The sequence below is a fragment of the Abrus precatorius genome, unplaced genomic scaffold (assembly GCF_003935025.1).
Source record: "Abrus precatorius isolate BTA unplaced genomic scaffold, Abrus_2018 Scaffold8, whole genome shotgun sequence".
NCBI classification, from domain to species: Eukaryota; Viridiplantae; Streptophyta; class Magnoliopsida; order Fabales; family Fabaceae; genus Abrus; species Abrus precatorius.
In genome coordinates, this window is record NW_020874428.1 from 9,522,577 (window position 1) to 9,550,193 (window position 27,617).

General features: G+C 38.1%; 3 protein-coding genes across 6 annotated transcripts; 1 reads left to right on the forward strand and 2 right to left on the reverse strand.

Moving 5' to 3' along the window:
- Window positions 1-6,360: 6,360 nt before the first annotated feature.
- LOC113846569 (translation initiation factor eIF-2B subunit delta-like) lies at window positions 6,361-15,916 on the forward strand. Of its 4 annotated transcripts, none has more exons than XM_027475003.1 (7): window positions 6,361-7,018; window positions 12,610-12,763; window positions 13,336-13,691; window positions 14,090-14,834; window positions 15,068-15,164; window positions 15,259-15,313; window positions 15,545-15,916. In XM_027475003.1, exons 3-7 carry the CDS (start codon window positions 13,389-13,391, stop codon window positions 15,602-15,604), a joined length of 1,260 nt encoding a protein of 419 aa, XP_027330804.1. In that variant the 5' UTR covers window positions 6,361-7,018; window positions 12,610-12,763; window positions 13,336-13,388; the 3' UTR covers window positions 15,605-15,916. The 4 variants fall into 4 exon arrangements, with proteins under 4 accessions (XP_027330804.1, XP_027330800.1, XP_027330801.1 ...); XM_027474999.1 differs by having other exon boundaries at window positions 12,629-12,763; XM_027475000.1 differs by having other exon boundaries at window positions 6,526-7,018; window positions 12,629-12,766; window positions 15,545-15,915.
- A 1,250-nt stretch (window positions 15,917-17,166) lies between these two features.
- LOC113874188 (uncharacterized mitochondrial protein AtMg00860-like) lies at window positions 17,167-18,128 on the reverse strand. Its single transcript, XM_027512412.1, has 2 exons — window positions 17,969-18,128; window positions 17,167-17,468 (listed from the first exon to the last, which is right to left on the reverse strand). The coding sequence occupies exons 1-2, from the start codon at window positions 18,126-18,128 to the stop codon at window positions 17,167-17,169; spliced, it is 462 nt and encodes a 153-aa protein (XP_027368213.1).
- A 4,157-nt stretch (window positions 18,129-22,285) lies between these two features.
- On the reverse strand, window positions 22,286-24,137 carry LOC113874189 (clumping factor A-like). The gene is made up of 6 exons (XM_027512413.1): window positions 24,067-24,137; window positions 23,206-23,322; window positions 23,046-23,146; window positions 22,735-22,963; window positions 22,460-22,649; window positions 22,286-22,363 (listed from the first exon to the last, which is right to left on the reverse strand). Exons 1-6 carry the CDS (start codon window positions 24,135-24,137, stop codon window positions 22,286-22,288), a joined length of 786 nt encoding a protein of 261 aa, XP_027368214.1.
- Window positions 24,138-27,617: the final 3,480 nt, after the last annotated feature.

The following is a 27,617-nucleotide window of genomic DNA, read 5'->3' on the forward strand; positions in this document are numbered from 1 at the left end:
TTATAAACTATTTCTAATGTACACTCTTAATTTTCCTCAAAATGTACCATAAAATACAAATGTACTACACATTTATATTCGCTAAAAACATAGTGTAATCTACTACTAGCAAAGACATCTACTACATCAATCCGTATGGAATGAGTTGTCATCTTTATTACCTGCAGGATGGTGTAAGTGTGAGCGTTTATCCCATTTTACAATGCAATGCAAAGATATCATAATATTTTCATAACTACATCATGATTATACAGTTAGATGATAATTTATGTTACATTACCACACATTATGTATATCTTATTCATCATTTACATTCACACAATCTCATTGACACTTTCATTCGCAAATTTGCACTTTAAGTGCACTGTGATCACAGTCATTCGATGCCTCCAACAGTTCTCGAGGTCTTACTTAATCATGTAAATAGTTATCAGTTAGCTCATGCAATACGAATACAATATATGTAATCACGAGCCCCTTAGCAAAGGCATAGTCAGGAGTCTAGTCGAGAAACGAGTGTGAGGCCATATAGCGCATTCGCACCCAACAATAATATGTGCATAATCGCAAATATCGCTCACCACCCTACATTTTCTTGAGATTTCCTTATCATTTTCGAACTCCATACCTTCAGTGTATCTTTGTAACTATTTACACCAATCCATTCAGTACTCTTATTCATTCCACAATCCAATCATAAAATCGTGCTTAATAGCACTTTTAGACTAATTCGATATTGCTCATCACTGACTCATGATCTCAATAATCATATAATTCAACAAACCATCAATGACATATTCATCATTTTCAAACAGTAATAAGGTCATATCACATCTAGTACATTGAATAAACTTGTTCAACTATAATGTTATACTATTTCATCATATATTTCAAACCATCAAACATATGTATATTAGTAATTTTTTTTCATTAACACTCATTTCTCATACATATCTCATCGAAATTGCTACATAAACATGTTCTCACGAACTCAAAATATAACTTACATCATAAAATGATAGAATAGAGCTCCCCTTACCTTATAATGAAGATCTAAATGAGAGTTGATAATGAAGAACGTCCTAAAATAGCACTTCTACCTAGATAACATGAATTTATTCATTAAGAACAAGATCCAAAGAAAATGAATGGTAAAAACACGATTAAACTTAAGGAAACTTACCTAGGATCGCTTAGAATGACTGTATTCAGAGAATAATTGGTGTTTAGAGAGGTTTTATCTGAGAAAATGTAGAGACAATTTAGAGAAAACAAAGTCTGGACGTGAGAGGAAGTGAACAAATGAAGTTTTCATGCATGAAAACCCTTAAATACTCTCAGAATCGCGACATTCTCACTACTGCGAGAGATTACTCATAACATTCCTCGCTATAGTGAGTTTTTCTCACTACAACGATAGTCTGTCGCTATAGCAAGACTCTCTCTTGCCACAGTGAAAATATCAAACAAATTTGCATTCTGTTTTCTGCACTTTTCGTTATAGCAATGGACTCCTCGCTACAGCGAGAACGCTCTAGAATGTTCCATTTTCACTACCTTATTTTCGCTACAGCGAAAATTATCTTGCTACAGTTCAACACTTTAAAAACTCTTCCAACATACCCTTACAGGCATATTTATCATATAATGCAATTTTAATTAATACAGAAATAGGAATGTTACAAAATTGCAGTATAAATAATTGTATTGTTGATTGAAAAATTAATTCAAAATTTTAACAGGTTAAATTTATTTTATATTAAAATATTTTATTATTGAAGTAATATTAAGAGAATTTTAAGAAATATTGTCTTAAAAATGATCAAAACAAAACACATTATTAATTTATAATTTTCTTGATTATACAAAATATAAAATTGAATTAAAATTATGACATATATTAATTTGTTGTAATTGTTTTCAACTTCTCAAAAAAGTTTCTAAGAATAATCTATAGTTATATAAATTTGTCTATGACATTAGGTAAATGTTGGTTAGTGCATAATATTTTCATCTTAATAATATTATAAATTATTTTAAATATCAATTTAAGAATAATTTCACTTTTTTTTCACAGCAATACAATTTGAAAAGTAGTTTGGTTGTTGGAATAAGAAGATTTTTAATATTCACTAATAAACATGCTAAATTATCATAACTTATCATATTTTAATAGTTCAAATTTTTATTTTGGTAAAATTATTCTTTTGGTACTTTAACTTCAGAGTAAAATTAACATTTGTCTTCTAATTTTTTTATTAATTTTCTTCCTCTAAGTATTTTTTTTTGTTTATGTTTGTTCTTTTTGTTAACTCTGTTACATAACCTAACAAAGACTTTCTAAGTGGTGCTGAAGTGACTTAACACCATTTATTTAATCATATGTGAACTTTTTTATTTAAAAAATAATTAAAAAATGCAACTCCCCCACTTCTCTTTCATCTTCTTGTAACTCCCCAACCTCTTTCTCCCTAAATTCTCAACCCACGAGCCCTACCTCCCCTTCTTATAGCCCCCTTCTCCCCTTCTTTCAGTTTTTCCTCTCCTTTCTTACAGCTTTGTTATCTTTTCTCCCCAATCCACTAACCTTGTTTCCCCCTCTTGCAACCTTCATTTTCCCTTGCATCTTTTCCTCTCCTTTCACGTTAGTCTTCAAGTATTGGTCATTTTACTTGTTTGATCACCATAGACTATGAGATCTAACTTGCTTTGGGATGAAAATCCTTAACATTAGTTAAAGAATATTGTGAGGAAAGATGACAAACAATGTTTCCTCCTCAATTGTGACATATGAATACTAGTTTAACATAGGAACTAAGGATAAAAACACTTGGACCTACTTGAAGACAGCAAATCATGCAAGGATTTAAACCAGCAATCATCTCTCTTGTAAATTCTTCAAAGGTCATTGTTGTTGAAATTCTCTAAACACTAGCAAGTGCACTAGGAATTGCAGCAAGTAATGAGTAAATTTAAGATCAGAATATCGTCTCCACAGAAAATTAGGAATTCAATTATCAATTCACAAAACAATCACCATTTGAGCTATATGAATTTGAAAAGGATGTAACATATGAAAGCAATGAACCAGAACAATACAAAGAATTAAACTTGCAGTAAAAATAGAATATGAAAGTTGTGATGAAGTGAGATAGGAATGAAGAATAGTTAGGAATTTACATCACAAGAATGTCAATATTAATTCAATTATACTTCTGAATATTCAAGCAATTGGTTAATTGACAATCAGTTTCACATATAACTAGTCAAAGGTTAATCCCTTAATTCATTGACCCTAACAATCCACTAATCCCCCTAATTCCTTAGGTGAAGTTCAATTTCATGTTGCATTAAGACTTAGAACCGTAGGATTACAAAATTAAGTGTACTTATCCCTAAGAAACCCCTAATTCTAGTTGTTAATTCAGATTAGAGAATCAAATCCAATTCCCATTGGCAAATGTTCCTCTTTGATTAATCAAATGAATTCCCATTCAAAGATCACATAAAGTGCAGAATTAACAACTCAATTAATCCAAAAACTCAAATTTCAAAAGCAAAAATCAAATCAATACATCAATCTGAGTTCCATAAACTCCTAACTATGGAGAATTACACAGACATTGTGACAGAGAAAGAGAAAGAAGGAGAAGAAGAGAAAAAAACTTAGAAAAGTCATAGCCACAAGCTCCAATCCAATCCCTCTTCTTGAAGCTTCGAGGTTCGACCCCACTCCTCTCTCTCACTCTCTCCCAACGAGAATCTAACAGAAAAAATGGAAAAATGAATCAAAGACCCCGAGTTCTGAGCTTAAGACATGTATTTATAGAAATCCCGATTCTGTGCGTTGTCACTCTTGTTGGTAAGAGTGGCCACGCATAAGCTCATGTGGTTTCTGGAAAACTGGAACATTCACTTTCATTGATAAGAGTAGCAACGTAGGAGGTCGAGGAGTGCGCATGATCACTTTTGAGAGCAAGAGTGAGCACGCGCAACTTGCCTTGATACACTCCTCTCTGGAACATCCACTTTTGCTGGCAAGAGTGGTAATGCAGAGCTCGCTGAAATTCTGCCTTCTCTGGAACGGTCACTTTCGCTGATAAAAGTGGTTACGCAGAGCCTGCTGAGTCTGAGGCTTCTCTGGAACACTCACTTTTGCTGGTAAAAGTGGTTACGCCCAGACTTTACTTCTTCCTTAAGCTCTGGAGTGATCACTTTCATTGACAATAGTAATCACGCCCAGCCTGCATTTCATTGTTCTTGTGTTTTGGAGTCCATAATTGCTATTCTTCCTCTTCCTTTCCATTGATATTCCATTTCCATAAACCTTGCTCATATTATTCCTACAAAAACAAACATAAATTTCACAAATGTTAAGCTAACTACATAATAAAAGTAAACCTTCAGTCATTCTATTTTTCTAATTTTTCTACTGTTTCTTACTTGTTTTCCTTATCAAATAAGTTAGAATTACACTAAAATATGAGTCAAAATATGGATTCATCAGTCATCCATGCAGATTTACTAACTACTCCAAATATTGAGAAAAAAATTCTCAAATTGGATATTAATTCAACAAATACATAGCTTTTAACCAAATTTGTGTGCAATATATATCAGTAATATTAGGATTTTGAACGTGGATTCAATTCAGAGTTGGGATAGAGTAGACTTTTAAGCTCAAATCAATAATATTAGAATTTTGAATGTGGCTTTGATTTAGAGTTAGGATAGAGTAGACTTTTAAGCTCAAATAATTTGTTTGTCATAAATGCCTTAAGCAATTTAGACTCATAACTCTCTTATTTATATACTCTTTGATTGGCTACTAACTTACCATCTAATAGCATAAATATAAAACATGTACCTTATATCATGTCTTATACCTTTAATCAAATCAAGTATTGGAAACTTGAAGACACTTTCACCATCAGTGCAAAATAAGTCCTTGAGTACAAGTAAGGTAGCTAAGTATACCTGTAGGCAATTTAATTCCACCTTCATAGAGTGTCAAGACTTCATCAAAGCTATCAAACTCATTTGGTGTGAAATTTGAATCAAATACTAATTCAGCTAAACAGATTTAAGATTTAGATTTTATTGTGAAAGGAAGTCTAACGACTTGAGGTGACCAAAATATTCATCTCTTGGAACATAAACCTTGCTCGATTTCTCACTGTTGCAATCTGTTGAGAATCAAATTTGATTTACAGAATACATCCATTCTACTCCGTTTCTCTCTCTCTCTCTCGGTTTAAAGCTTGCAACTTTTCACTCTATTGCTTATTAGGTTATTTTAGATTTGCATGAAACTCCAAATTTCATTACTTTTTATGTATAATTCTTTAATTTTATGTGAAATATGAATTTACTGTTATTTTGGTGTTTATTTGTGTTGCTGATGGCACTTCACTTACAAGAAGGCGAAACGAAGGCTACGGGAGGGGAATTAAGGCTAGTGGGTTAGAAGGAAGGGATGACAGAGCTATGAGAAAAGAGAGGAAAAGCTGCAAGGAGAAATGAAGGATGCAAAAAGGGGGAATAAGGCTAGTGGGTTAGGAAGAAAAAGTAACGAAGTTGTGAGAAATGAGAGGGAAAGCTGGGAGAAAGGGGTTGTGAGAGGAGGAGGCAAGGTTGGTGGGTTGGGGATTTGAGGAGAAAGAGGTGAGAGAGCTGCGAGAAGATGAAAAAGAAATGGGGAAATTGCATTTTTTAATTATTTTTTAAATAAAAAGTCCACATATGATTAAATAAATGATGTTAAGCCACTTCAGTGTCACATAAGACGTCTCTGTTAGGTTATATAACAAAGTTAACAGAAATGACTAACGTGAAGAAAAATCGTATTAAAAAGAAAAATTTTATTGTCTTAATATTCATTACACATATGATAGAATAAAAAATTATTTTAATTTTATTAAATTTGATTTTTATTCAATTTTCATATTTTATGATGACAAAAAAGAAATAAAATAATAACTTCTTTTTATTAAAAAGAAATGAAGAGTAATATAAGTAAGCAAAACATTTAATTAAAATTACAATAAATTTGTATTAATAACATTAAAGAGTATACCTTTTATAAATTTATTTATTTTAAAATTTAAATTATAGAGTTTTATGAATAATTTATCTTAATAGTATATTAATAGAATAAGTAATAAATATATTTTTATTAAAAATTATAATAAAATAACATTGAGAATATTATATTTTTATATTTTTATACTCTAAAAGAATTTATCAAAAAAATATATTTTCTGTGTTTTTAACAAATCAAGATTGACCAATGAAAAATGGAAGGGGAAAATAACGCAGAAGGTCCAAAAATTACAAATTGAGTTCGGACAAGGGTAGTTCGTAGCTACTGTTAGCTTTAGCAACTAAGCATCTCCGTGAAACCCCGATAGAACGAAACCATTGGAATTGGGAGTACAAAGAAATCGTAACCCTAATATAATACCTTCGTCTGTCTCATTCTTCACTGCCACATTATCATCATAACCATCAACGCGTCTTCCTCCAATGGACGCGCGACGCGTCTCGCGGGCCGTTATCGACCCTAAAGTCAGGCGCGTCGGCTTCTTCGCTCCGCGACCCGAACCCGACTCGCCCGAACTCGATTCCCAGCCCCCCTCCGACTCTGCCGCTCACAACTCCGTCTCCCCCGTCATAATTCCTCCGCCACGTCATCTTTCCGAGCGAACCGCCGCCGTGCCTGTCCCCGACTCCGGGTTTCGGCGCCAGGCATCCGAAGAGCACGTGCCAGTCGGGAGCTACAAACCTTCGGAGTCGCTTCTCGGAACTTCCCCGGCGGCGTCGTCGCCTTCTTCGAGCCGTGTTGGTATCGGCGACGGAGAGTTCTCTGAGGATTGTTCGGACACCGGCTGGTTCGGTCGCAACGACTCAAATATCCCTGGTGGAGGGCTTGGTTTGCCGGCCGTGAAGCCTCCGGAGAATTCGGCAGATAACAGCTATTCTGTGGCGGTGAGAGCAAAGAAACTTGCCGGAGGAAGTGGTACGTTCTGCTTGTTGATTTTGTTGCATGAATTTGTTTGGCGGTGCTTTGTTATTCAGTGAATGGAATGATTAAACTGAATGTGGATTGGTTGTGTTTAGGGTTTAAAATTGCACCCTGCAATCACATTTGTAGTTGCAATATTGTGGTTTTGAAACCTTAGTTATGATGTGGTTAAATTTAAGTTGGGATATGTATTTCGTCAATTGATAATCAGGTTGCTCTGGACTATTCATTGTGGTTTGGTCATTATTTGGGAGTGATGTTGGGTTGACTTTTAATGGAATATATGGAGATTGTGAGTTAATTGTCTCTGAATTGGATTTTGTTCTATAATGATGCATCTTTGCAGTAATTTACTTACTTTTAGGTGGATCAGACGTAGGGTTTAATATGTGTGTGTTTTAGTATTTAGATATTTCTTAATTATATTTAGATATTTCTTAATTACTTAGGAAGTCCAAATCCTTATGGATGAAGACTTTATAATTATGGTGATGGAATAAGTTGTAGGGGTTCTTGTTAAACCAATGTGCAAATTGCTATGTACCTAGTCGTGTGATGAAATCAAATTTTCAGTGTGAAACATAAGTTTATTCTCCTGTTTTTCTTTATAGTTCATGTTTCCTTTGTCAATTTTGTCTGCCTGCATAGATCTGATCCCTCTGGAAGACAACATTGAATATTCACTCAATAAGAACGATACTCAATAATTTATTTCTTAATTTTACCCTTGAACCACCCGAACTCTAAACCCATAGGGAGTGTTTATCAAAACCAAATTAGTCACTCATACATCCCCAGAAAAATCCCTATTCGCAGCAATTTTCCTGACCCTCTCATACACCATATGAACCTTCAATCCACGTCTTTCCTACCTTTCAGTCACCTGAAAATCCTGAATCTTGATATGCTTGTAATATTTTACCTTCCACATCACTTATTCTGTATTAGGTGAAGGACCATGAATTGTTTAGTTTCACTAACATGCTTGATGACAACAACAACAAAACTCATTGTCCACTAGTTAGAGTTGGCCACATGAACCAAACAATGCCATTATGTTGTGTCAAAGATGAGTTTTTGAGAAGGTCATTAATGTGTAGATCTTTTTCAGTGGTTCTCTTTGAATTTTCCTTGATCTTTGTTTACCTCTTTATGTTGTCATTTATGATGCAATCTTTTGTACAATAAAGCTCTGTTGGTATTACAGCTGTTTGGATAATTTTTCCTTTGAACTTGAGAGGCACGCACCAAGATTACATCACAATTACAAATAATACTTGAAACATTTCTCCATTTCATCCACTTGGCTTGACTCCTATGATTTATATCTCTTTCATTTTCTTCATCATTTTATGTGATAGATCCAAGATAATTGCACGACTTAATGTGAAAGTTAGTTTTCACATGCAACATACGTGCTATATTGTCAGATTGGCTTTTTGGTTGCACCCATTGCATGCTAAATCATGGCCACTATAGTGGGAAAATACAACTGCTCTGTCACTGTGCTAAACAGTGGGCTAAAATCCCTCATTTGCTCTTGTTGAGTTATTGATGCTATATGCTAAACATGTTTCTCATGATTTCTCATGCTTTGTTGCCTCAAAAACGTGTTAGGGGTTGAAACTCTTATTCCTCAATTATACGTGCAAGAAACCTAAGCCTCTCTCCTCAAGCTTTATTGTCTGATGGTCTTATCCAGTGACTCACTCCTTGCCTGCATCTTTTCTAGTCAACCCCCAGAAATACTGGTCACTGTTTGATAGGAATCTGGAAAAAGGGCCCAGGCCCAAGTAGATAAAATGTGTTAAGTTGGTTATAATTAGAGGAGTGTGTGTAGCATGTGAGGGGATATATAAGGAGAGAGTGGAGAGACAGGGAAGGAGTATTGTAATAGTTTGTTGTAAAGCTGTTTAGCTAGTAATGCATAAAGCATTACACTGAAGGAGCCTTGAGCTCTGGGATGGTTAGGGTTTATCTCTACTAGAATATTTGTTTTGTGATTCGCATTTTAATCAATACAATTTCTTCTATTTTTTATAATATATTTGAGAATTCTATCAATTGGTCTAACCTGCCGGATACAAAGGATGGATACCATAGCATTGATTGAGTTCTCTATGAAGATTCATGAGGGAATGAATGCCATTTTAGATTCCTTGAATTCCAACAAGATTTGAAGGAACTTCAATTGGACTTGATGAATATTGAAGAAACAAAGATAGATATCAATTATGAAGAAAAAGAGGCTAAGGAAGTAGCTAAAGCAGAAAAGTCATGCAACAACAAGGGCATGCCTCCAAACAACAAAGGATTGGACTGAGGATTTTTTCCTGACAGCAGTTTCAAGTTCGGAGAAAGAAGGGAATGTTCCAAATGATGAAAGCGACATTTATTTTGGGACATTTGAATGTGGGTAACAAAAGATGATCAGAGTCCAGATGTTGTAGCACAGAGAAGTTGAACATTTGTCACAAAGGCTGGACAACTTCAGGCATGTAGGCGGAGATGGTGGATCTGCAGATTTAAACTTTTAAGCCAATAAGGGCCCAACTACCTATTTGCTTTTATGTTCCTTTTAACTCACTTAGTCTCTTGTAACAAGACCTGAGGGGTGATAGGCTATTCTTCTACAATGACTGCTCAAAATTGAAAAGTAATCTTTTGCAACATTGTACTTTTCCAACATCTAGTCCAATTATCAGATTTGGTTGTAAAGCTGCTAGGGAGGAAGGTATCAAGATGCAGGTATAAGAGTGGGGATGATAGTGCCTGGGTGGGTGGCCCTCTGCACAGTGTGTTTTTGGGGTTTATTCTGTGTATTTGGTTATTGAACAATGACTCAAATATTTTGAATACAGTAATTCACAACACTGAGTGGAAGCAAAGGGGTATGTAATGATGTCTTTCAATATGTTGCAAGTGAACTATGCAAATGATAAGTTAAAAAGGATGGGACACAAACTCTTTATTGGCATGTGTCTGAGGAATGTTTCTAAGATTAACATCCTTGTTTGGTTTGTAACTATAAAATACTTACAAGTTGTAAGAGATTTACAACAAATGAGTAGAGGGTGTGTGTGTTTCAGGTATGGAACAAAAGAACAAGCCACCCAATAGGCAATCAATGATAAATATATAATGAAGGGATCATATGTTACACTGATTATCAAATGGGCTGGTACTGAAAAGAAATGGCAAGCTCAGAGGGCATACAATGCACAATCCCAAGATTCTATTGCCAATTGTAATATACTGATCCTTGATATTAACCTGCAAGTCTTAGGTGGGATTCAAGGCCTTGTGCAAGAATACAGGTTGTGTCTCCTTTTCTTTATGTAGTTTTGAATCTCTGGAGCATCATAAACCTGGGTTGCTGAATTCATTGTGTTAATCAAAAGAAAGGTTCAAAATTTGGTAAGAAGGAGTATAAACAATTTGGAAAAAGTAGTGACCTTGCAATACCAATTTTCAGCCAAGAGGACATAAAAGGGACAAAAGCGACTGGATTTGATGAGAAGCACAAAGTATGTCATATAATCCTTGAAAAAAGGATCAGTTAGCCTAGAGTTTCTGTTGCCTCTACACTTATGGAGAATGGTGATGTTCTTCAGTCTACTATACCAGAAACTCTACTGAAGAAGATAGGATGGGTCTACAATTCTGTGGGAATTATTCTAAGTAGGCACTTCTCCATCTGATATGTTATAGTCAAAGGTTAAAATGGTTCGAAAGGTTTGCATCCGTTGAGAGTGGTGCAGTCAAGATGGCAGGCCTTAATTTCAGCCTTGAGCCTTGAGGACAAGGCTGCAGTTCTAGAGGGCGGTAATGATAGGAACCAAGACCTAGGCCGAAGTAGATAAAATGTCTAAGTTGGTTATAATTGGAGGACAGGCATGTGAGGGGACATATAAGGAGAGAGTGAAGAGACAGGGGAGGAGCATTGCAATAATTTGTTGTAAAGCTGTTTAGCTAGGTAGAGAATGCATAAAGGATTACTCTGAATGAGCCACAGGCTCTGGGCTGCTTAGGGTTTATCTCTAATAGAATTTTTGTTTTGTGATTCGCATTTTAATTGATACAATTTCTTCTATTTTTTATAATACATCTGAGAGTTCTATCACTGCTCCATGGCTTATGGGTCTCTGTTTTTCTTTCCTGTGTTTGATAGACATCCTCCAATTACTACACTCTATATAACAGGAATAGGATTAGGCTAACAGACCTTGTAGGTCTTAATATGCTATTACAGAATAACAGAATCTGTAATGAATGGGGAGAAGGAAACCAGTAACAAAATAATCAAATCTGCTAGTAATTAATATAAATAGGGGAGGGATACCAGAGAGGGAGGTGGGGAATTCATATGTGTAGTAGGGACTTGGGAGAGGCCTGGATCTCTCAAATATCCAGGCAATCAATTTTTCTATTGTACATTCTTCCCATTTTGGTTTTGCACCACATTTGGGAAAGATCAGAATTAGGGTTCTTCAATAATAATACACACCTTCATTCATATTCTGATCCAGTTTCTATCAGTGCCTATTATTTTTCTTCTTTCTTCACACTTCATTACATCACAGATTTCTATTCTTGCAGGTAGGTCTCTCCTTTTCTTCTTATTTCACACCAACATTCTCAAATCTCTTTGTATCCAAGATGAATATGCCTTAGATTGATGTTTTATTTTTCATGTTTGTAGAGTATAAATTATCTATCTTTTACTTAAACTAAATCTTTGATATAGTGGTCACTGATTCTGTTATCTGCTATTCTGCTATAGTGTTTTTGGGGTCTGCCACAGTTTAGGTTGATAACCATGCTTGTGATATGGTATGATCTCAAGTCAATGTTAATGTGCTTCTTGCTTAACTTGTACTAATTCTTTGTTTTACTTCAACATAACAACAAATAATGTGATTCCCAAGCTTTGTTTACCATTTATTCCCTTTTCAACTTTTCCACCACACCAATATCATCTTCAAAATTCATGCATTGAGGCACTGTCTCTTGGATATGGTCAGCTTCTCTAGGACTTACATGCTTAGGCCATCTAACATTCAGTTGTACATAACCCATTGGATTTGGAATGTGGACAATGCACAGGACAACTGTACCGTATGCTAAAACAGCATTTAATTTTGAAGAATGGAGAGCAACATTTGAAATCCTTACCACATGATCATTAGGGCTTCGATATCATGTCAAATATACAAGTTTCCTTGGAAGATGTTTTGCACCTGATATATCTATTATTGCCATGTACATGAATTGCTGGTTGTATTTCATTTCATAAAATTATTGATAATAGTGCTCAATATGTGGGCTGTACAACAATAAACCCAATTATTGATTCATTAAGGATATAATTGTAGTGGTACTGAGTTTTTTTTAATCTATCAGTTTATGGTTTAAATCCTGCTATTAGATGGGATGATATAATACCTGTATTTTAATTTTTTTTTCCTCAAACCAAAGTGGTTTTAGATTTTTGCTTCTTATTCCTGTACAAGCTGTTTTATTTCTGATTGATATCTGATTTTACATGGAATTATTTGCATGCCTTATTTTATTACATATTAAAGGTGAGTCAAAATCCCGCAGAAAAGAGGGAAGAGACTGCCAAAGAAGTGCACCCTGATCAACCATCAATTTCAAAGCCCCTAAAAGCAAAACCTACAAAGGCTGAGAGACGAGCCTTGCAGGAGGCACAAAGAGCTGCAAAAGCTGCTTCTAAAGGTTGTAGCCATTAAAATTCATCTACCCCTTGATTCGTTTACAGTAAGGAGAAACTTATGGAGCTGGTGCCATATATGATAAATATTTCAGAATTCAGATGGCTGTATTTATGTACATTCCTATAAATTGTGCCAACTGCCTGTTATGTTGAAATGTTCATCTCTTAGATTGGATTTTATATGAAAAATATGGATTAAATTAGCATTGGTTCCTTATTTACCATAACTTTCAGACATAGCAGGGTAATGACATTATTTCAGTTAGTTTTTTCAATTCAGAACTACGGTAAACTTTTACTTTGAGCATCCTGGTGTTTTTTTGAGTTTGCTTATATTTTAGTGGAATCATACTATCATTTTCACTTGTTTTATTGAAAATTATGATAAAATGAGATAAAGTTGTGTAACTTGGCCTTGAAAATGAGAATATGGTGTTCAGTGTTTTAGTAGATGGTTATTAACATGTCAAATAGTTTCATTTTCTGGTTAGTAGTTACTGATATTCTGGAATTTTATTCACTTCCTATTGTTCCTATAGTTTGCTTATGCTTTTGATTGTTGTTCTGTATCCAGCTGGTGGAACTACTGCAGTTGCTGATTCTAGCAGAGCAGCCCCTAGTAAAAATATGAGGCAGTCATCACAAAAGAAAGATGGTCCTGTTGTTATGCCATCAGTAGCTACTGACAAGAAATCAGGAGATCGTCCTTTGGAGAAAGAGAGGAAAAAAGATGCTCCTGCTCCACGGATGCAATTTGATGATAAACATAGAGTGGAGAAGGCAAAAAGGCGTGCAGTAGTCAATCAAACTGAAGCTAGAAAAAGAGTTGAATTATTTCGTCATTTGCCTCAATATGAATATGGGAATCAGCTTCCTAAACTTGAATTAAAGCTTTTCCAACTTGATTCAGTGCATCCTGCTGTTTTCCAGGTACTCTTAAAATTTGTAAGGTTGGTTCAAAATAATGTAGATAGCTTCTATTTGTAGATAAGGTCAGTTAATTATGTGATCAGAAGATAAATATTAACACTAAGATTAATTTTTTCTTTCCATTATTCACTTGAGTCCATAATATGTGCTTAGATAAATACATTTAATTTAACTGCAATAGGAGGACCATCTTAAATTAATTGTTATTCTTGCACGTTGAATCTCCAATTTCTTTGATATTATTGTAGTTTTTAATTTTTATTTCTTGTTATTATATAAAAGTTTTCAATGCTTAATATATTTTCAGAAACCTTGATAATATTAGATGTCTACTTTAACTACTTGCTCAAGTTTGCAGATTACTTTTGATGATGCTCATTGGTCTATTTAATTCTCAGGTTGGATTGCGTTTTTTGGCAGGAGATATATCAGGGGGTAATGCTCGTTGTATTGAAATGCTTAGAGCATTTCAGGAAGCCATTGTGAACTACTCCACACCACCTGAAAAAGTCCTTGCCAGGGATTTAACTGCAAAAATCAGTAGTTATGTTTCATTTCTTACTGAATGCAGACCTCTTTCTGTTAGTATGGGAAATGCAATTAGGTTTGTAAAGAGTCGTATTGCCAAGTTGCCTTTAAGTCATACTGAATCTGAGGCAAAAGCTGCTCTTTGTTCAGATATTAACCGATTTATTAATGAAAAAATAATTCTTGCTGATAAGGTGATTGTTGGACATGCTACTACAAAAGTTAGGGATGGAGATGTTCTTCTTACATATGGATCATCATGTGTTGTTGAGATGATTCTTTTACATGCCCATGATCTTGGGAAACAATTCCGTGTTGTTGTGGTAGACTCACGACCAAAGCTTGAAAGTCAGGTCTTACTTCGGAGGCTTGTGGCCAAGGGCCTGAGTTGTACATATACTCATATAAATGCCATTTCTTACATCATGCATGAGGTCACACGAGTTTTTCTGGGAGCTTCAGCCATTCTGTGTAATGGAACTGTATATTCAAGGGTTGGGACTGCATGTGTTGCAATGATGGCTCATGCATTCAGTGTTCCAGTATTGATCTGCTGTGAAGCTTATAAATTTCATGAAAGGGTGCAACTTGATTCAATATGTTCCAATGAACTAGGTAAGTTCAAGTTTGCTAGTGTTGAATATTTTCTTTAGCATATGCTTGATGCGTATTAAGAAGAGGAACAGAGATGGGAATTCAACTGTTCTGCTATTAAGTATTGTTTATTATGAAATAATGGGGGTAACTTCCTCCCACTTTTATTCAATCCAGCATTGCCAAGCAATCAAACTGCCTTAATATAAAATGCAGTTGGCAACTGAATTTGACAAATTTAAAATTTCATACAGGTGATCCAGATGCTGTTGCCATGGTTCCGGGAAGAATGGATGTCAAGTATCTGGACAATTGGACTAGTCAGGATAATTTGCAGCTCCTGAATTTGTTGTAAGCTTTAGATTTAACTTTGTATTTACACGCCCCCGTCCACCTTTCAAAAGAATTAAATAAAAATAAAGACCGGTTTTATTTTGATGGACAGATATGATGCTACTCCTTCAGATTATGTGTCGGCAATTGTTACGGATCATGGAATGGTTAGTTGATTGTGTTATGCTGTAAAGGCTTTCATCTTTTTGTTTGGTGATTTATGATTGAATTTCAGAAATGATTTAATTTGTCCTATACAATAACGGTCTTTTTGCCCTGAACTGTTATATCCAATTATTTTCCTCGAGTGTGGCTAAAATTGTGAATATTTTTCTAATTTTTTTTTTTTTTAAACTTAATTTCCGTTAATGCAATCTTTTGTCTGCTTTTTGTTGCAGATCCCTCCTACGAGTGTGCCCGTAATTGTACGTGAGTACGGACGAGAGCACTTGATCTAAACATAGAGAAAACTCAGCAAGTGGTTTTAGCATCCCACAACCGATTTTGATAAATATAATTTTACTATATACTTGATGCTTGGTTCCCAAAAAGAACTTTTTATAGCTTCATCTCCCAATGATTATGCAGATGCATATTCTTTCAATAGTTCCAAATCATTTTTGTATACACTCTGGTCTGTAAATTCAGGGACCGTGACTTAGTAGTCGCAAGCAACTTATAACAACAAATAGTGGGGATGAAGATTTCATCTGGACCATTTTAAATGGTTAAATAAATCCTACAGAAATAAAGAACTGAACGAATTAATTAGAAAAAGAAATTGCATTTTCTTTGTTGGGTGGCTTTCAGTTCGTGTTCACAATCATACCTATAATAAAGTATGCGTTTCTATGTGGAAAAATGTTGAACCAAATATTAGAAAATGTTTTTGTACATCGATCTACATTTACTATGATATATATTGTAGCTAAGTTTCAAGATATGAACCAAATATACAAGTAAAAATATGCAAAATTTCATGATATTAAGATTGTGTATACATTAAACGTGTGTAAATTATATATGTATATGCAAATCTATATATGTATTGTAGCTAAGTTTTTGTGTTATATTGTCTATGATTATCTTTTACAAAAAGTAAGCAAATCTTCAAATTTTACTTATATTTTTTTATTATGCATTTGTTACAAATTGCATCAAAATAATAGGAAAGAAGTGAGCAATATATTGAGTTTTGTTATTGAATAATTAAGTATTAGTAGGAGTATAATCACTACTATCTAGAGTCTTGTTCTTATAGAGAACTATTACTTTCTATCCATAACTAACCAAAAGATATTCCTCGATGCCCCCTCTCTATAAGGAAAGATGTATTATGTCATAACTAACTATCGCTATTGCCTTCTCTTTTGGCCTCTTATATGGTTGTTGGATCATAATCCCTTCCTGACTATTTTGCACCGCAACATTGCCTCCTTCTTGAGACCTGGAAATTGAATATAGAAAGTAACTTCATCTTCCCAAGTGTCTTCATCAACTGACTGCCCCCTTCAATGAATTAACATATGAGCAATTATTTTTCCGTCTTTGGTTACAAGGCAGGAAGCTAACACAACTCAGGATTCCTATACCATCGTAGACTCACCATCGAAACTTGGAGGTAAATCTTGTACAACCTTGTAATCACCCACAGCCTTTTCGAATAATGAGACATGAAACACAGGATAGATTCTTGATGTTTCAGGATGTTGCAATTTATAAGTTACAGCCTCAATGTGCTCCAACACTTTGAATGGACCATAATATTGAGTAGCAAGTTTGGCATTAATATGGGCCACAACATAAACTTGACAATGAGGGTGCAATTTGAAAAAACCCCATTCACCTGCTTCAAAGCTTCTCTTCTTTTTCTTATCAGCTTGATTCTTCATTCTATCTTAAGCATGATGTAAATGGTGTTTTAGCTATCTAAGAACCTCATATCTATCCAATGACTCAGACTGTACAACTTCTACATTCGTTTCATTGTGGAGAAAATGAACTAACATCGAGGGCTTCGTTAGCCTGATGCGTCACACTCAATGCTAAAAGGTTGAGAGAAATCTGGAAGAGCTAATACTGACTCTGTTGTTAATTTCTGTTTTAATAATTCAAAAGCAACCTGGGCATTGGGATTCCAAGGGAAACCGTCTTTCTTGGTGAGCTTAGTTAAAGGCCTTGCTATCTTGCTATAGTTTTGAATAAACTGGCAATAATAACCAGTCACACCAAAAACTTCAAACTCCTTTAACATTTGTAGATATAGGCCATTGGATAACACTTTGAATTTTGCGGAATCCATGGCTACTCCCTTATGTGAAACTACATGACCCAAATATTCCACAGAAAATTGAGCTAAAGAGCATTTTTGTTTATTCACCATCAACTAATGCTGCTGTAGAATGTCCATCATCGTCTTCAAGTCCAACATATGTGTATCCCAATTTGGGCTATACACTAGAATATCATAAAAGAATACAAGTACAAATCTTCGTTCCAAAAATCTCATTCATCAATGCCAGAAAAGTAAAGGGAGCATTTATCAAACCAAAAGGCATCACAAGAATTTCGTAATGTCCTTCATGAGTTCTGAACGCAATTTTGTGGACGTTCTTCTCTTTGACCATTACTTGGTATCTAGACTTGAGATCCAATTTTAAGAAAAATATAGCTCCATGTAATTCATCTATCACTGGTATCGAAAATTTGTTAGAAACTATTACCTTGTTCAATGCTCTATAATCAACACATATCCTTCCATGAGCCATTTTTTACTAAGATTACATGGCTAGAGAAAGCACTATTACTATGCCTTATCATACCAGAATTCAACATCTCCTTTACTTGCTTTTCAATCTCTGCCTTGTGGCAATAAGGGTATCGATAGGGTCTAACATTCACAGGTTCTTTTCCTTCACATAGGTTAATAGCATGCTCTTTTTTCCTTCTAAGGAGCAACCCCTTGAAGGAATACTTCTTCATATTGATTGAGCAACCTCTCCAATTGTTGTAGTTGCTCTTTGTGCAGATTAGGAGTATCGTCCTTTGTCTTTGATTGTCTGTTGATTTGTAACTCTATTGCAAACAAACAATGTTCTATCACCTTGATTGGTTTCCTAAAAGAAATTTACGCTTCTTGATTTGTAACCTGTAACGCCCCAAAATTCGTCAGTTAGGGTGAGAGTCAAAGTAATTGGGTCAAAATGAGTGTCTCCTTTGCGAGGAGGTTTCGTTGCTTTCGCGTGAAGTGAAGATTGAGGACCTGCAGACGGCAGAATTAGCTTCTCTGTTAAGAAGGATTTTTCCCTATTTCTTCCATTCTCAATGGTTGGCCGGGATGCTTTAGGTTATCGGATCGATCTCATGGCCAAGCCAGTACCAAACCAAAAATCCGGACTGGACTGAGTGTCGCAACATCGGCACTTGTTTAGACTGAATTCAGTACAGTAATAGGCAGGTCATTCTTTTAGATTTATGGTATAGCATAGCTAGTGAGTGAACAATGAGGCTATGCTTTCTACAAGGCACCCGTAAGAGTCAAAATCAGCATTTAAGTTCTTTGCCCTAAACAGGAAAGGCGTCATCATCCGGCTAGGGCTGAGATCTCGATGCTGCTATGTCTCATTACCTGTTTCGTGACTTTCCTTTTTTAAGAAGCGCAAGACCCTCTTTCTTTTATGGTTCTCGTCTACCAACGGCATTGAAGCAAGCAGTCTTTGTCCTGTCTATCCAGCCGGGGAAGAGCCAAGTCCCTTAGAGAGGGGATGAGATCAGTCAAGTCTAAGAGAAGGGAAGGTACCGCCTTTTAGCCGCTTACTCTTTAATTAATAAGATAAGATATGCGCGTGCAATTGAGAAGGAAGCAATCTCACATCCAACAAAGCCCGGTGTAAAGTGAAAGTAGAGGTCAAGAGATGGATGCCTTTATCTATCGGGGTCGGCTAGAATCTATTTTTGTTCTAAAAGAAATATGAGTGGATGCCCACTGACTGTGACTCAAAGTCGGATTACGCTTTCTTCAGACGGGAATCTGGGGCTTAGGAAGCAAAGGTGCCACAGGGAAAGAAGTGACTCCCGGGGTAGAAGTCTTGTTCCTAGGGCATTGGGATAGGGGATGGCCAGATTAGGATGGATAAGCAGAAGGTGAAGGCAATAGAAGAGTGGGGAGTCCCCGTGACCGAGCTACGATCAGTTCTTGGCCTTTTGAACTTGTCGGTTCATCACTGGATATTCTAGGAAGTCCACTCACTGATATTTTTTAGAAAGCCTTGGTATGGTCCACTCGATGAGTATCCCTGGAATTTACCTTCCAAATTGTAAAGATAAGGTCTTACTCCCTACCGTTGAATGCGTGTGGATCTCAACTGTGCGAGGAAGCCAACATTTACTGACTTTCATGGTTAAGATTCGAAAAAAGAAATAGTTTGGGATGAAAGTCCGAGCTTTGCAATCAATATTTCGTAGTTATACCGTTGATACTCTTCTTTGAATAACTGACCGACGGCGGAATGGTAAGCTTCCTCGTTCGCTTTCGCGGGTCAAAGAATAAAAAAATATGTAACATAACGGCTAAAATAGCAACATGAGATAGGAGAGAGTTGACCCAGGCAACGCCAATATCGATTCAACTACATACAGTTGGTGTAAGGGGAGAACAGCTGTTGAGGAGTCAAATCTTTCTTTCTAGCGGAATCTCCTTTTCACACAGACACCATTATGAACAATTCGTTCACTTTGCTTTGGCTTGATCGTACAATCAAGGAGAAATTCCTTTGCTTGAGCAGTGAGGAAGAATAACCAGATTGGTAGCCGAAAAGGAAAAGAGTTCTCAGGGTGCTTGCCGTAAGGTTGCAGTCCATTGATGGTTGGTTAGTCCTTTCTTCTTGGTTTATTTAACCAATATAATATAATATGTCTTATTTTTTTTATCGCTAGGGAGCTCTTTTAAGAGCCTAAGTCCACCGCTACGCCCCTTAACTACTTAGAGATTCGCCGCTCATGCCTAAGGACTCGTTATGCCCTCGCGAAAGAAAGGTCTTTTTCATATTGGCATATATGATGATCCGAAATCGCTGATAGGTGACTAAAGCCGAAGTAAACGAAGATGGGGGAACCGAGATGTTCCGGGGGATGGATATAGTACTATGAAAACAGGAAAAGAAGCACGAGAGGAAGTAGTTTACTACTCTTCAATTGCCATTCCCTGCCTAGAGGACGACCTTCCACTGGAAAGGTCCAGGTATTCCTAAGTTAGAACAGGACCTATTAGTACAAGACGGCGGGCATTGGTTATGTAAGTCGGATGGCGTGTCGGTCTTTGAAGGGATTGATTTCGAGACAGCATTGGTCGCTCGTCCGGTGGTGGACCAAAGCTCTGCTCTGGCCCTCGTCCCCAGGTGTCCTAGATTGCTCAGAGGATTGGGTAGGGGGAGCTTGTTTTGATACTGGTATTGGTAGTGGAAAGGCTTTCGCCCTTAATCAATAGGGTCAATCTCCCTTTTTGAAAGCTTTCCCCAGGTATTGGAATTACGTACACCCCTTTCTTTAGATTAGAGTAAAACAAGTATTGATCCGGCTTAAGGCAGGCCGGTCAGAGGGCAAGAGAGAGGAGTGAAGAACTAGCGCGTAAGCAGTTTTCTTGCCGGTTCAGGAAAGCTAATAATCGTAACCTTTCCTTTCTCTCTTGGCTTGCCCTGTTGGAAGTCATTCTCTTTCTTTTCCTTTCATTTTCTTTCTTAGAAAAAAGCACTCACTGAGTTATTTACGAATCAGAAAGATTGAGGCGGCCTCAGATGATTAGGCGGGGACAGGATTAGAGCACGTGGCTACGAACCACGGTGTCGGGTTTACTAATTAATAAGGTCCCTCCTCGCCCACAACCGGCCAGGCCAAAAAGGGAAGGACCTTTACCTCCCACCATCCATCTCAATGAAGACGATCGATGCTAAAAACCCTAAGGGGAAATCCAACACTAAATGCCACAAAGGAATAAATAAGGAAAAGTACTTCACCTTCCGAGCCCGTCGTTGGCCGTTGCTTGTTTCAGTCCTGTCTTTAATCTCATATCTCAGTGTCGAGTTTCTAGTATTCGATATTCACTATCGGTAGCAAGATAACGGATAGGAAGACTTTCAGTTCAGTTCTCCACCGGATAATAGGACACGAGTGATCCCTAATCTTGATTCTCCTAATGGTGAGTGAAGTTACCACTAGCCTCGGAGGGTCAGTCAAATGAAACCCGGCCTGAGACGGGCTCGGGGAAGTAGGAGAAAAGGTCTGCTGCGGGCGTAGAAGGAGTGCTGAGATGAGACGGTTTCAGGGCCTGAGGCAGGAAAAGGGCTCGCTAATAAGGAAGAAAAAAAGACCGAAATATAAGCCTAAGGCTAATAGCTCCCGTAGACTAGCATAATCTGACCAACAAAGGATAAAGTAAAGTCTTCGCTCTTTGCTCGCGCAAAGGTGCGGATTGACAGCTTTAAGGGATCGTCTAATCGAAAAACCGGAATTATTCACAAAGAAAAAGGCGTAGGCGATATATTCTAAGCAGCAATCCTCGCTCCAGCAACAGATTTAACAACTGAAACTGAAACTGCGGATTCGGCAGCTAATTCTGCTTCCGCTTCTCGTATCGCCTTCGATGCGTACCGTACCGAATCTAACTCGATTTATTGCTTTCAAACCTCGACCGCGGAGGGTTTCTAGTCGGTCTGTCGTCATAAGCAAGACAAATACTCCGCTAGGAGAGCTTCCAAAGTACGTTCAGCCAATCTTAACTCGACAGCTCGAAAGCGGATCAGTAGTTTCTATTACATATTTTAGGCAATCTCTAGAAGACAGGGAAGAGGAGGTTTTAGGGTAAGGCCCAAGAAATGAGATGAACCCGGAGATGGAGATATCCCCATTCAGTATGCTTCCGTCAGTCCGAAGCTGTATCAGCAGTTCTGGGCTCTTTCCCTCGCTCTACTGAAATAGATTTCGCGGAAAACCAGCTATAGCTATGCTATATCCGATCTTGGTTTTCCTTTCCTTGGTCTCTGTTTGGTTGGGCATTCTCTCTTTTTGGTTCCGCGAACTCATCCAAATGATGTATGTGATGATGGGTCCCGAATCCGCTTCTGGCGCTGCAGCTCTTTCAGATTTCAGAATCTAGCGCTAGCGGGGATGAAAGGGTCGACCAACCGGTTGGTTCCTTCATCTGGATCTGGAAGCGTACCGATCTATAGCGTTAGCGCAGGCAAAAAAGAAGAATTTGATTGAGAAGCCGAATCCCCAGAAGCTGCGGAAGCATAATTAGCTTAATCTGTTTTCGTTGCCGAATCTGTTGCGGAGTCTGTTCCATCATCTGTTCCTGACTCAGTTCCATCATCCGTTTCCGTTGCAGAATTAGAAGTCAGGTAAGCAGAAGAAATTGCTGAATCCACACCAGGAGAATCCGGATCAACGGAATCCGCGGAAGAAACAGAAGACGAAGACAAAGAATCGGCAGAAGACGAAGCAGCCGGTCTTTTCTTTCGGTAGCAGTCAAGTCAGTCCCAAGGACAGAAGGAGACGGATGGGACTTAATCAACTTAATTGTTGTCTAGCGGACAAAGCCGGCCTATCAATCGCTGCTAATATGCGCTGGAGAAAGAAAGCCCGGTGCCAGAGGTAAGCTCTTCTAGTCTCCCTCTCTCCGGAAGAAGCAGAAGAAGAGGAATCAGAATCGGCAGTAGCAGCATCAACAGAATAAGTTTCTGAATCTGTTGCCGAATCTATTTCAGTTTTTGAATCTGTTGGTGAATCCGGATAAGCTAGAGTTGGTGAATCCGCAGTCGAAGCTGAATCGGCAGAAAAAGCTTAATCAGCCGAAGATAAAGAAGAAATAGTTCCGATTAGGGACCGCGCTAGGCCAGGGACCACCGATGAGAGAGACTATAGGGACGGAGAAGGTGCGGAATTCGTTGCTGAATCCGCAGTAAGGTAAGCTGCAGAAGTTTCTGTTCCTGTTGCAGTTTCGGTTCCTGAATCCGTTGGTGAGTCAGTTGCTAGCTTAATATCAGATGAAAGTGAAAGGAGGGACTTTAGCTTAGCAGCTTTAGTAGGCAAAGAAGAAGCATTTTCCGCATCAGTAGTAGAAGAAGCCGAATCAGAACTTGAAGCAGAATAAGAAGGAGGCTCGAGTTGAGCGAGCATGTAGCTGGATATATGCCAGTAAAAGAGGGAATAGCTAACGCTAAAAAGCCAAAATGCTACACTCCTCGGTCTGGGATTGATCCCTAGCAAGCAATTTCATTTATTTGAAATAGCGTATATAGAGAACATCTTCTATCATATCTCATCGCTTGGCTGGACGTAAGCAGTGGCTCGACGTAGCCTACGGGTTCTTCCCACTAGCCATGGCTTGGCTCTGATACCACTTGTCACGGCGCTAAGTCCTTCAAGCCCACAAACCGCGGCACCCTGCTAACGTTCCGCTGTAGCAGAGTAAGCTGAAAAAGCCCTTTCTATGTTATTTTATTAGTCAAGCCTAAACGCCCAATGCATCTTATTCATTTTTTACGAAAACACTGATCGAACCAAATCCAAGACACCAGAATGAAGTAAGGCTCTAGAAAGGCTTTTTTTTGAACACTACGGTATAGGCTAAACCCCTATTAGGTTAGGAAAAACCCACTATTTAGCGACATTGAAGATGAGGAAATATCGTAAGTAGTTGTTTTCTTTAGTGACTTTTCTTCAGGTAGCCCTGAAGTGATGCTTTAAGAAGGTTTTTGTCTAATGGCTTAAAAGCCTTTAAACTCCCAATACCAACTTCCAATGGGCAAGAGAAAGTTGTTTGACTGCATTCCCATTCATGAGATCCGTAGTTGGTAGAATTATTCCAATCCGCTGGGAGAGAGGGGATTAATTAGGAAAGAGCAGCTAAGAGGAATGAGTCGACCTCGGATTAAACACAAGTGAACCAGGTGAACTAGAGCGAGCAGGAGGAACAAGCAAATAGAGGCCTCTCATCCGATCCACCTCTAGCAGTTAAGGGCAGGTACCGATCTTTGATCCGCCGATTCAAGCAATGAAGCTACCAGTGGGATAAGCATGAATGAGCCGATACATCCCTGCCAGACCGAAATCTGCCGACAGATGGCATCAGATGAGCCCCATCAGCCGAGATGAGTCGCAGGCCGTCCGATCGATGACTTATTACGCCGATTAAGGAGCGATTGAAGCAAATGTAAACACTATAATGGAATGCAAGGGAAGGCCAGGCAATTACAGGTGATATGAACGATACGCTAGTTCGGAAAATCCTGTATTCAATGTCCAGAGAGCCTTTTCCTCTCTTCAGGAATGATTATTCTGACTGAACTGTACTACTGGTAAATCACCTGATAGTAGCTTTTGAATAGCAGTGAGCGAAGGTTACGTTACTATGTAGTAGAACTGGGTGACTTTGTCTTCAGCCTCCGCTTTCAGTCAATTCACGATAAGAAGATCAAAGAATAGTGTAGGAAGGAAGCTAGGGAAGAAAGAATTCATTCCCCCTACAGTCACATCACAGTCCTCCGGGTTGAATTAAGAATGGATATTGCTTCTGTTTGTGACCCCAGCAAGAATACTCAATAGCTAATGCGCAGGTATGAAATCGCTCGAGTTTACAGTCGTGTAACTAACTAAATCCTATAGCTTGAGTGAAGTGAGCCATAGGAAAGAAGAAAGAGCGCGTTCTGTGTAAAGTTCGAAATTGAGCGCCTTAGCTCGGCTATGACTTAAGGCCTTTAATCAGATAAAACATTCCCTCAGTTCGGAGTCAGAAGGATCAGAGTAAGCTTTTGAATATATATTCCAACCGTGAAAAAACTAAAGCTACTAACAAGCTTCATTCCATTTGCCGGTGAATCAACATCTTTTGAGCTTTCAGAATGACTTTCAACTCTATTGTATGGTATGGTATGTTATGGAATTTGTATTCTTCTTCTCCTTAGCTATAGGCTTGAGCACTTTCAGACCTCTCCTTAACAGTCGAGAGCTTCACGCCACTATACCGAGAGGGAATATGTATCTTTCTTTCCTTCTCCTGGGCGTCCTAACAAGCAAGGGACTGAGCGTCTGCTGGTTAGCTATGGTTGGAAATCACTCGACTGAAAGCTGTCTAAGGAACGGAGTCGCTCGACCAGAGGATTGAAGTTACTAAGCTTTTGCTTTGGAATAGCAAGCAATCAAACGGAATAGCAGAGAATGGAATGATTCTTCTTCTGTAACTTAACTGTCCTTACTAAACTAATAAGGGTCACATCACTTCTGGAATTCTGTAGTTACAGTCCGGCCCTGATCTCAACTAGCACTAGCCTTCGTGTTAATAAATAAGTGTAACTGAACTATTTCAACTTTCAACTGAACTTCTTCGTTCAGTCCATTAAGGCTAAGCTGATCGTGCTGTCAAAAGTAGGGGAAAGTGTCTGATCCTTTCAATCAAGCGATAGAGGCAGAGGCTTTACTTCAATCGCCTACGCTAGGACGGAGTGTCGAGTGAGGATTGCTCCATCTATGAAGAAAGGACGCAGGGGGCCTCTCTTATTATATTATAAAGGGGGGGAGGCTCTTCTCTGATGTGCGCTATATTATTTTGTTCTATTCCTGATAGAGTGATCGGGATTAAGCCACGTGGCGATACCCGCGAAAAACGAAAGACTCTTTTTTTTTTCGCTTAGAGCTTCCCACGTCTATAAATAGAAGCTGCTTTCTCTTATTTACGAACAAAGCAAAAGCAGTACCACAGAGCGGTAAAAGGAAGGTAAAGTGTTCCGCTACTCTTGAAAAATGGTTTCAATAGTTCGACTTGAATCGAGATTGGCGCTTAGAACGCAATGTTAGGGCCATTTATACAGACAGACATAGGGGTAGATTGCTTGTACGAGGAGAAAGAATGGAAAAAAATGGTTATGGCGTTAGGAACGAGTCCACACTTGGGTTAGAACAAATTACTAGAATTCGTTGAGCCAGTGGCGGAAGGATAAGGGAGAAGGAGAAGAGCAATAAGCTGCTTGAATCTTAGAAAGAGGGGATCCCTGGTGAGGACACAATTAAGACCAGACAGCCGGATCAGAGAGATATGCACCTTGAATTTGGAAACCCTCGAAAAGTGGTTAGAACAGATGCTTTCCCCACCTAGGACTTAGACCGGGCATTTCAGTGCTTGGTAGTAGCGCATACCAGGACGAGAGGTTATGGCCCCTTTTGGATAGTGGAAAAATTGTACCGAACGAGACCTGCTGACGTTGTTTATTTTGGGTGAACTGAAACTTGACTTTTGATTAGCTCAATCAAAATGCCTATCTACGCAGAGAGCATGCCCCCCTTCAAGACTGAAGACAAGGGAAAGAAAGAGAAGACAGATGCCGACACACTTTTTTGAGATGAGCTAAGGATGCCTAACAAGCAGACGAGGAAATGCAGTAGCGGAAAGGAATGGACCACTAATGGACAATGGGCTAGCGAATGAGCCAACCGAGACCCGAATACTGACTGCGCAGGCGAAAAGAACCCCGTGACTAAGACTGACTTGACGAAGCTAGACTTTGGCCCATTGACAAGAACGGAAATAACCAATAAACTGTAACAGATTGCAGCATGGGGAAGGAAGTAGAAAATAGAAGCGACTGTTTGAAGTTTGCCGGCTTAAGGCTGAAGAGAAAGTATATATCCATTTCATGACTTTTGATTAGAGTAGGTTTAGGAGAGGACTAGGAGCATGTTAGGAGAAGGGGATGCCTTTGAGGAGCGTTTAGGGCGATGAGAAGGCCGCGAGGCGTCAGGCGAAAGGGAATTTCTAAGTGAGGTAGAAATCCAACCTAAAGAACCTATATCCACTTTCGCTGAAACTCGTGGGCGTCCTTGTAGAAAGGAACTCAACTCAAAACGAACCAAAAACAACTGCTTAATGCTTTGGCCGCTGAAGAGGAAGAACAAGAGTCTGGTTGCGCTTTGGGGCTACTTCCCCTACCACTGTTAAATAGCATCCTCCTCCCCTAATATATAGTAAGCAGGCTGGCTTCTCCCAAGAGAATGCCTTCACTCCCCCTTCAGACGCCTATGGCGAACTAAGATACCATTAGGAGTATACTTTCCGAAGGCAAGGGGAACTCGAAAACAACAAAGGCCACTATTTAATTAGGCAAAATTCCATGCACAACTCGCATTGAAGACGCGTAACTCGTTCGTAAGCACAATTCGCTGTGAGTATGGAAGAAGAATAGGGTCTGCAGGCCTTTCTATCTTTTGCATTCATCTTCTCTTTATTGTTGTACTCTTTCTTCAGTGTGGGGCGAACGACGCCCTTTGTTTTGTTTGCAGGCTTGAAAGTCAAGAAACTGCGCTTACCCTAGGAAATCCATACGATCCCTTTCAGCACCAACATAGAGGAACTCAAAGAGGAGCGAAAAATCTTACTCTATGGGGATGCATAAAAGGGCGTGCAGAAACGGACACAAATCAAGA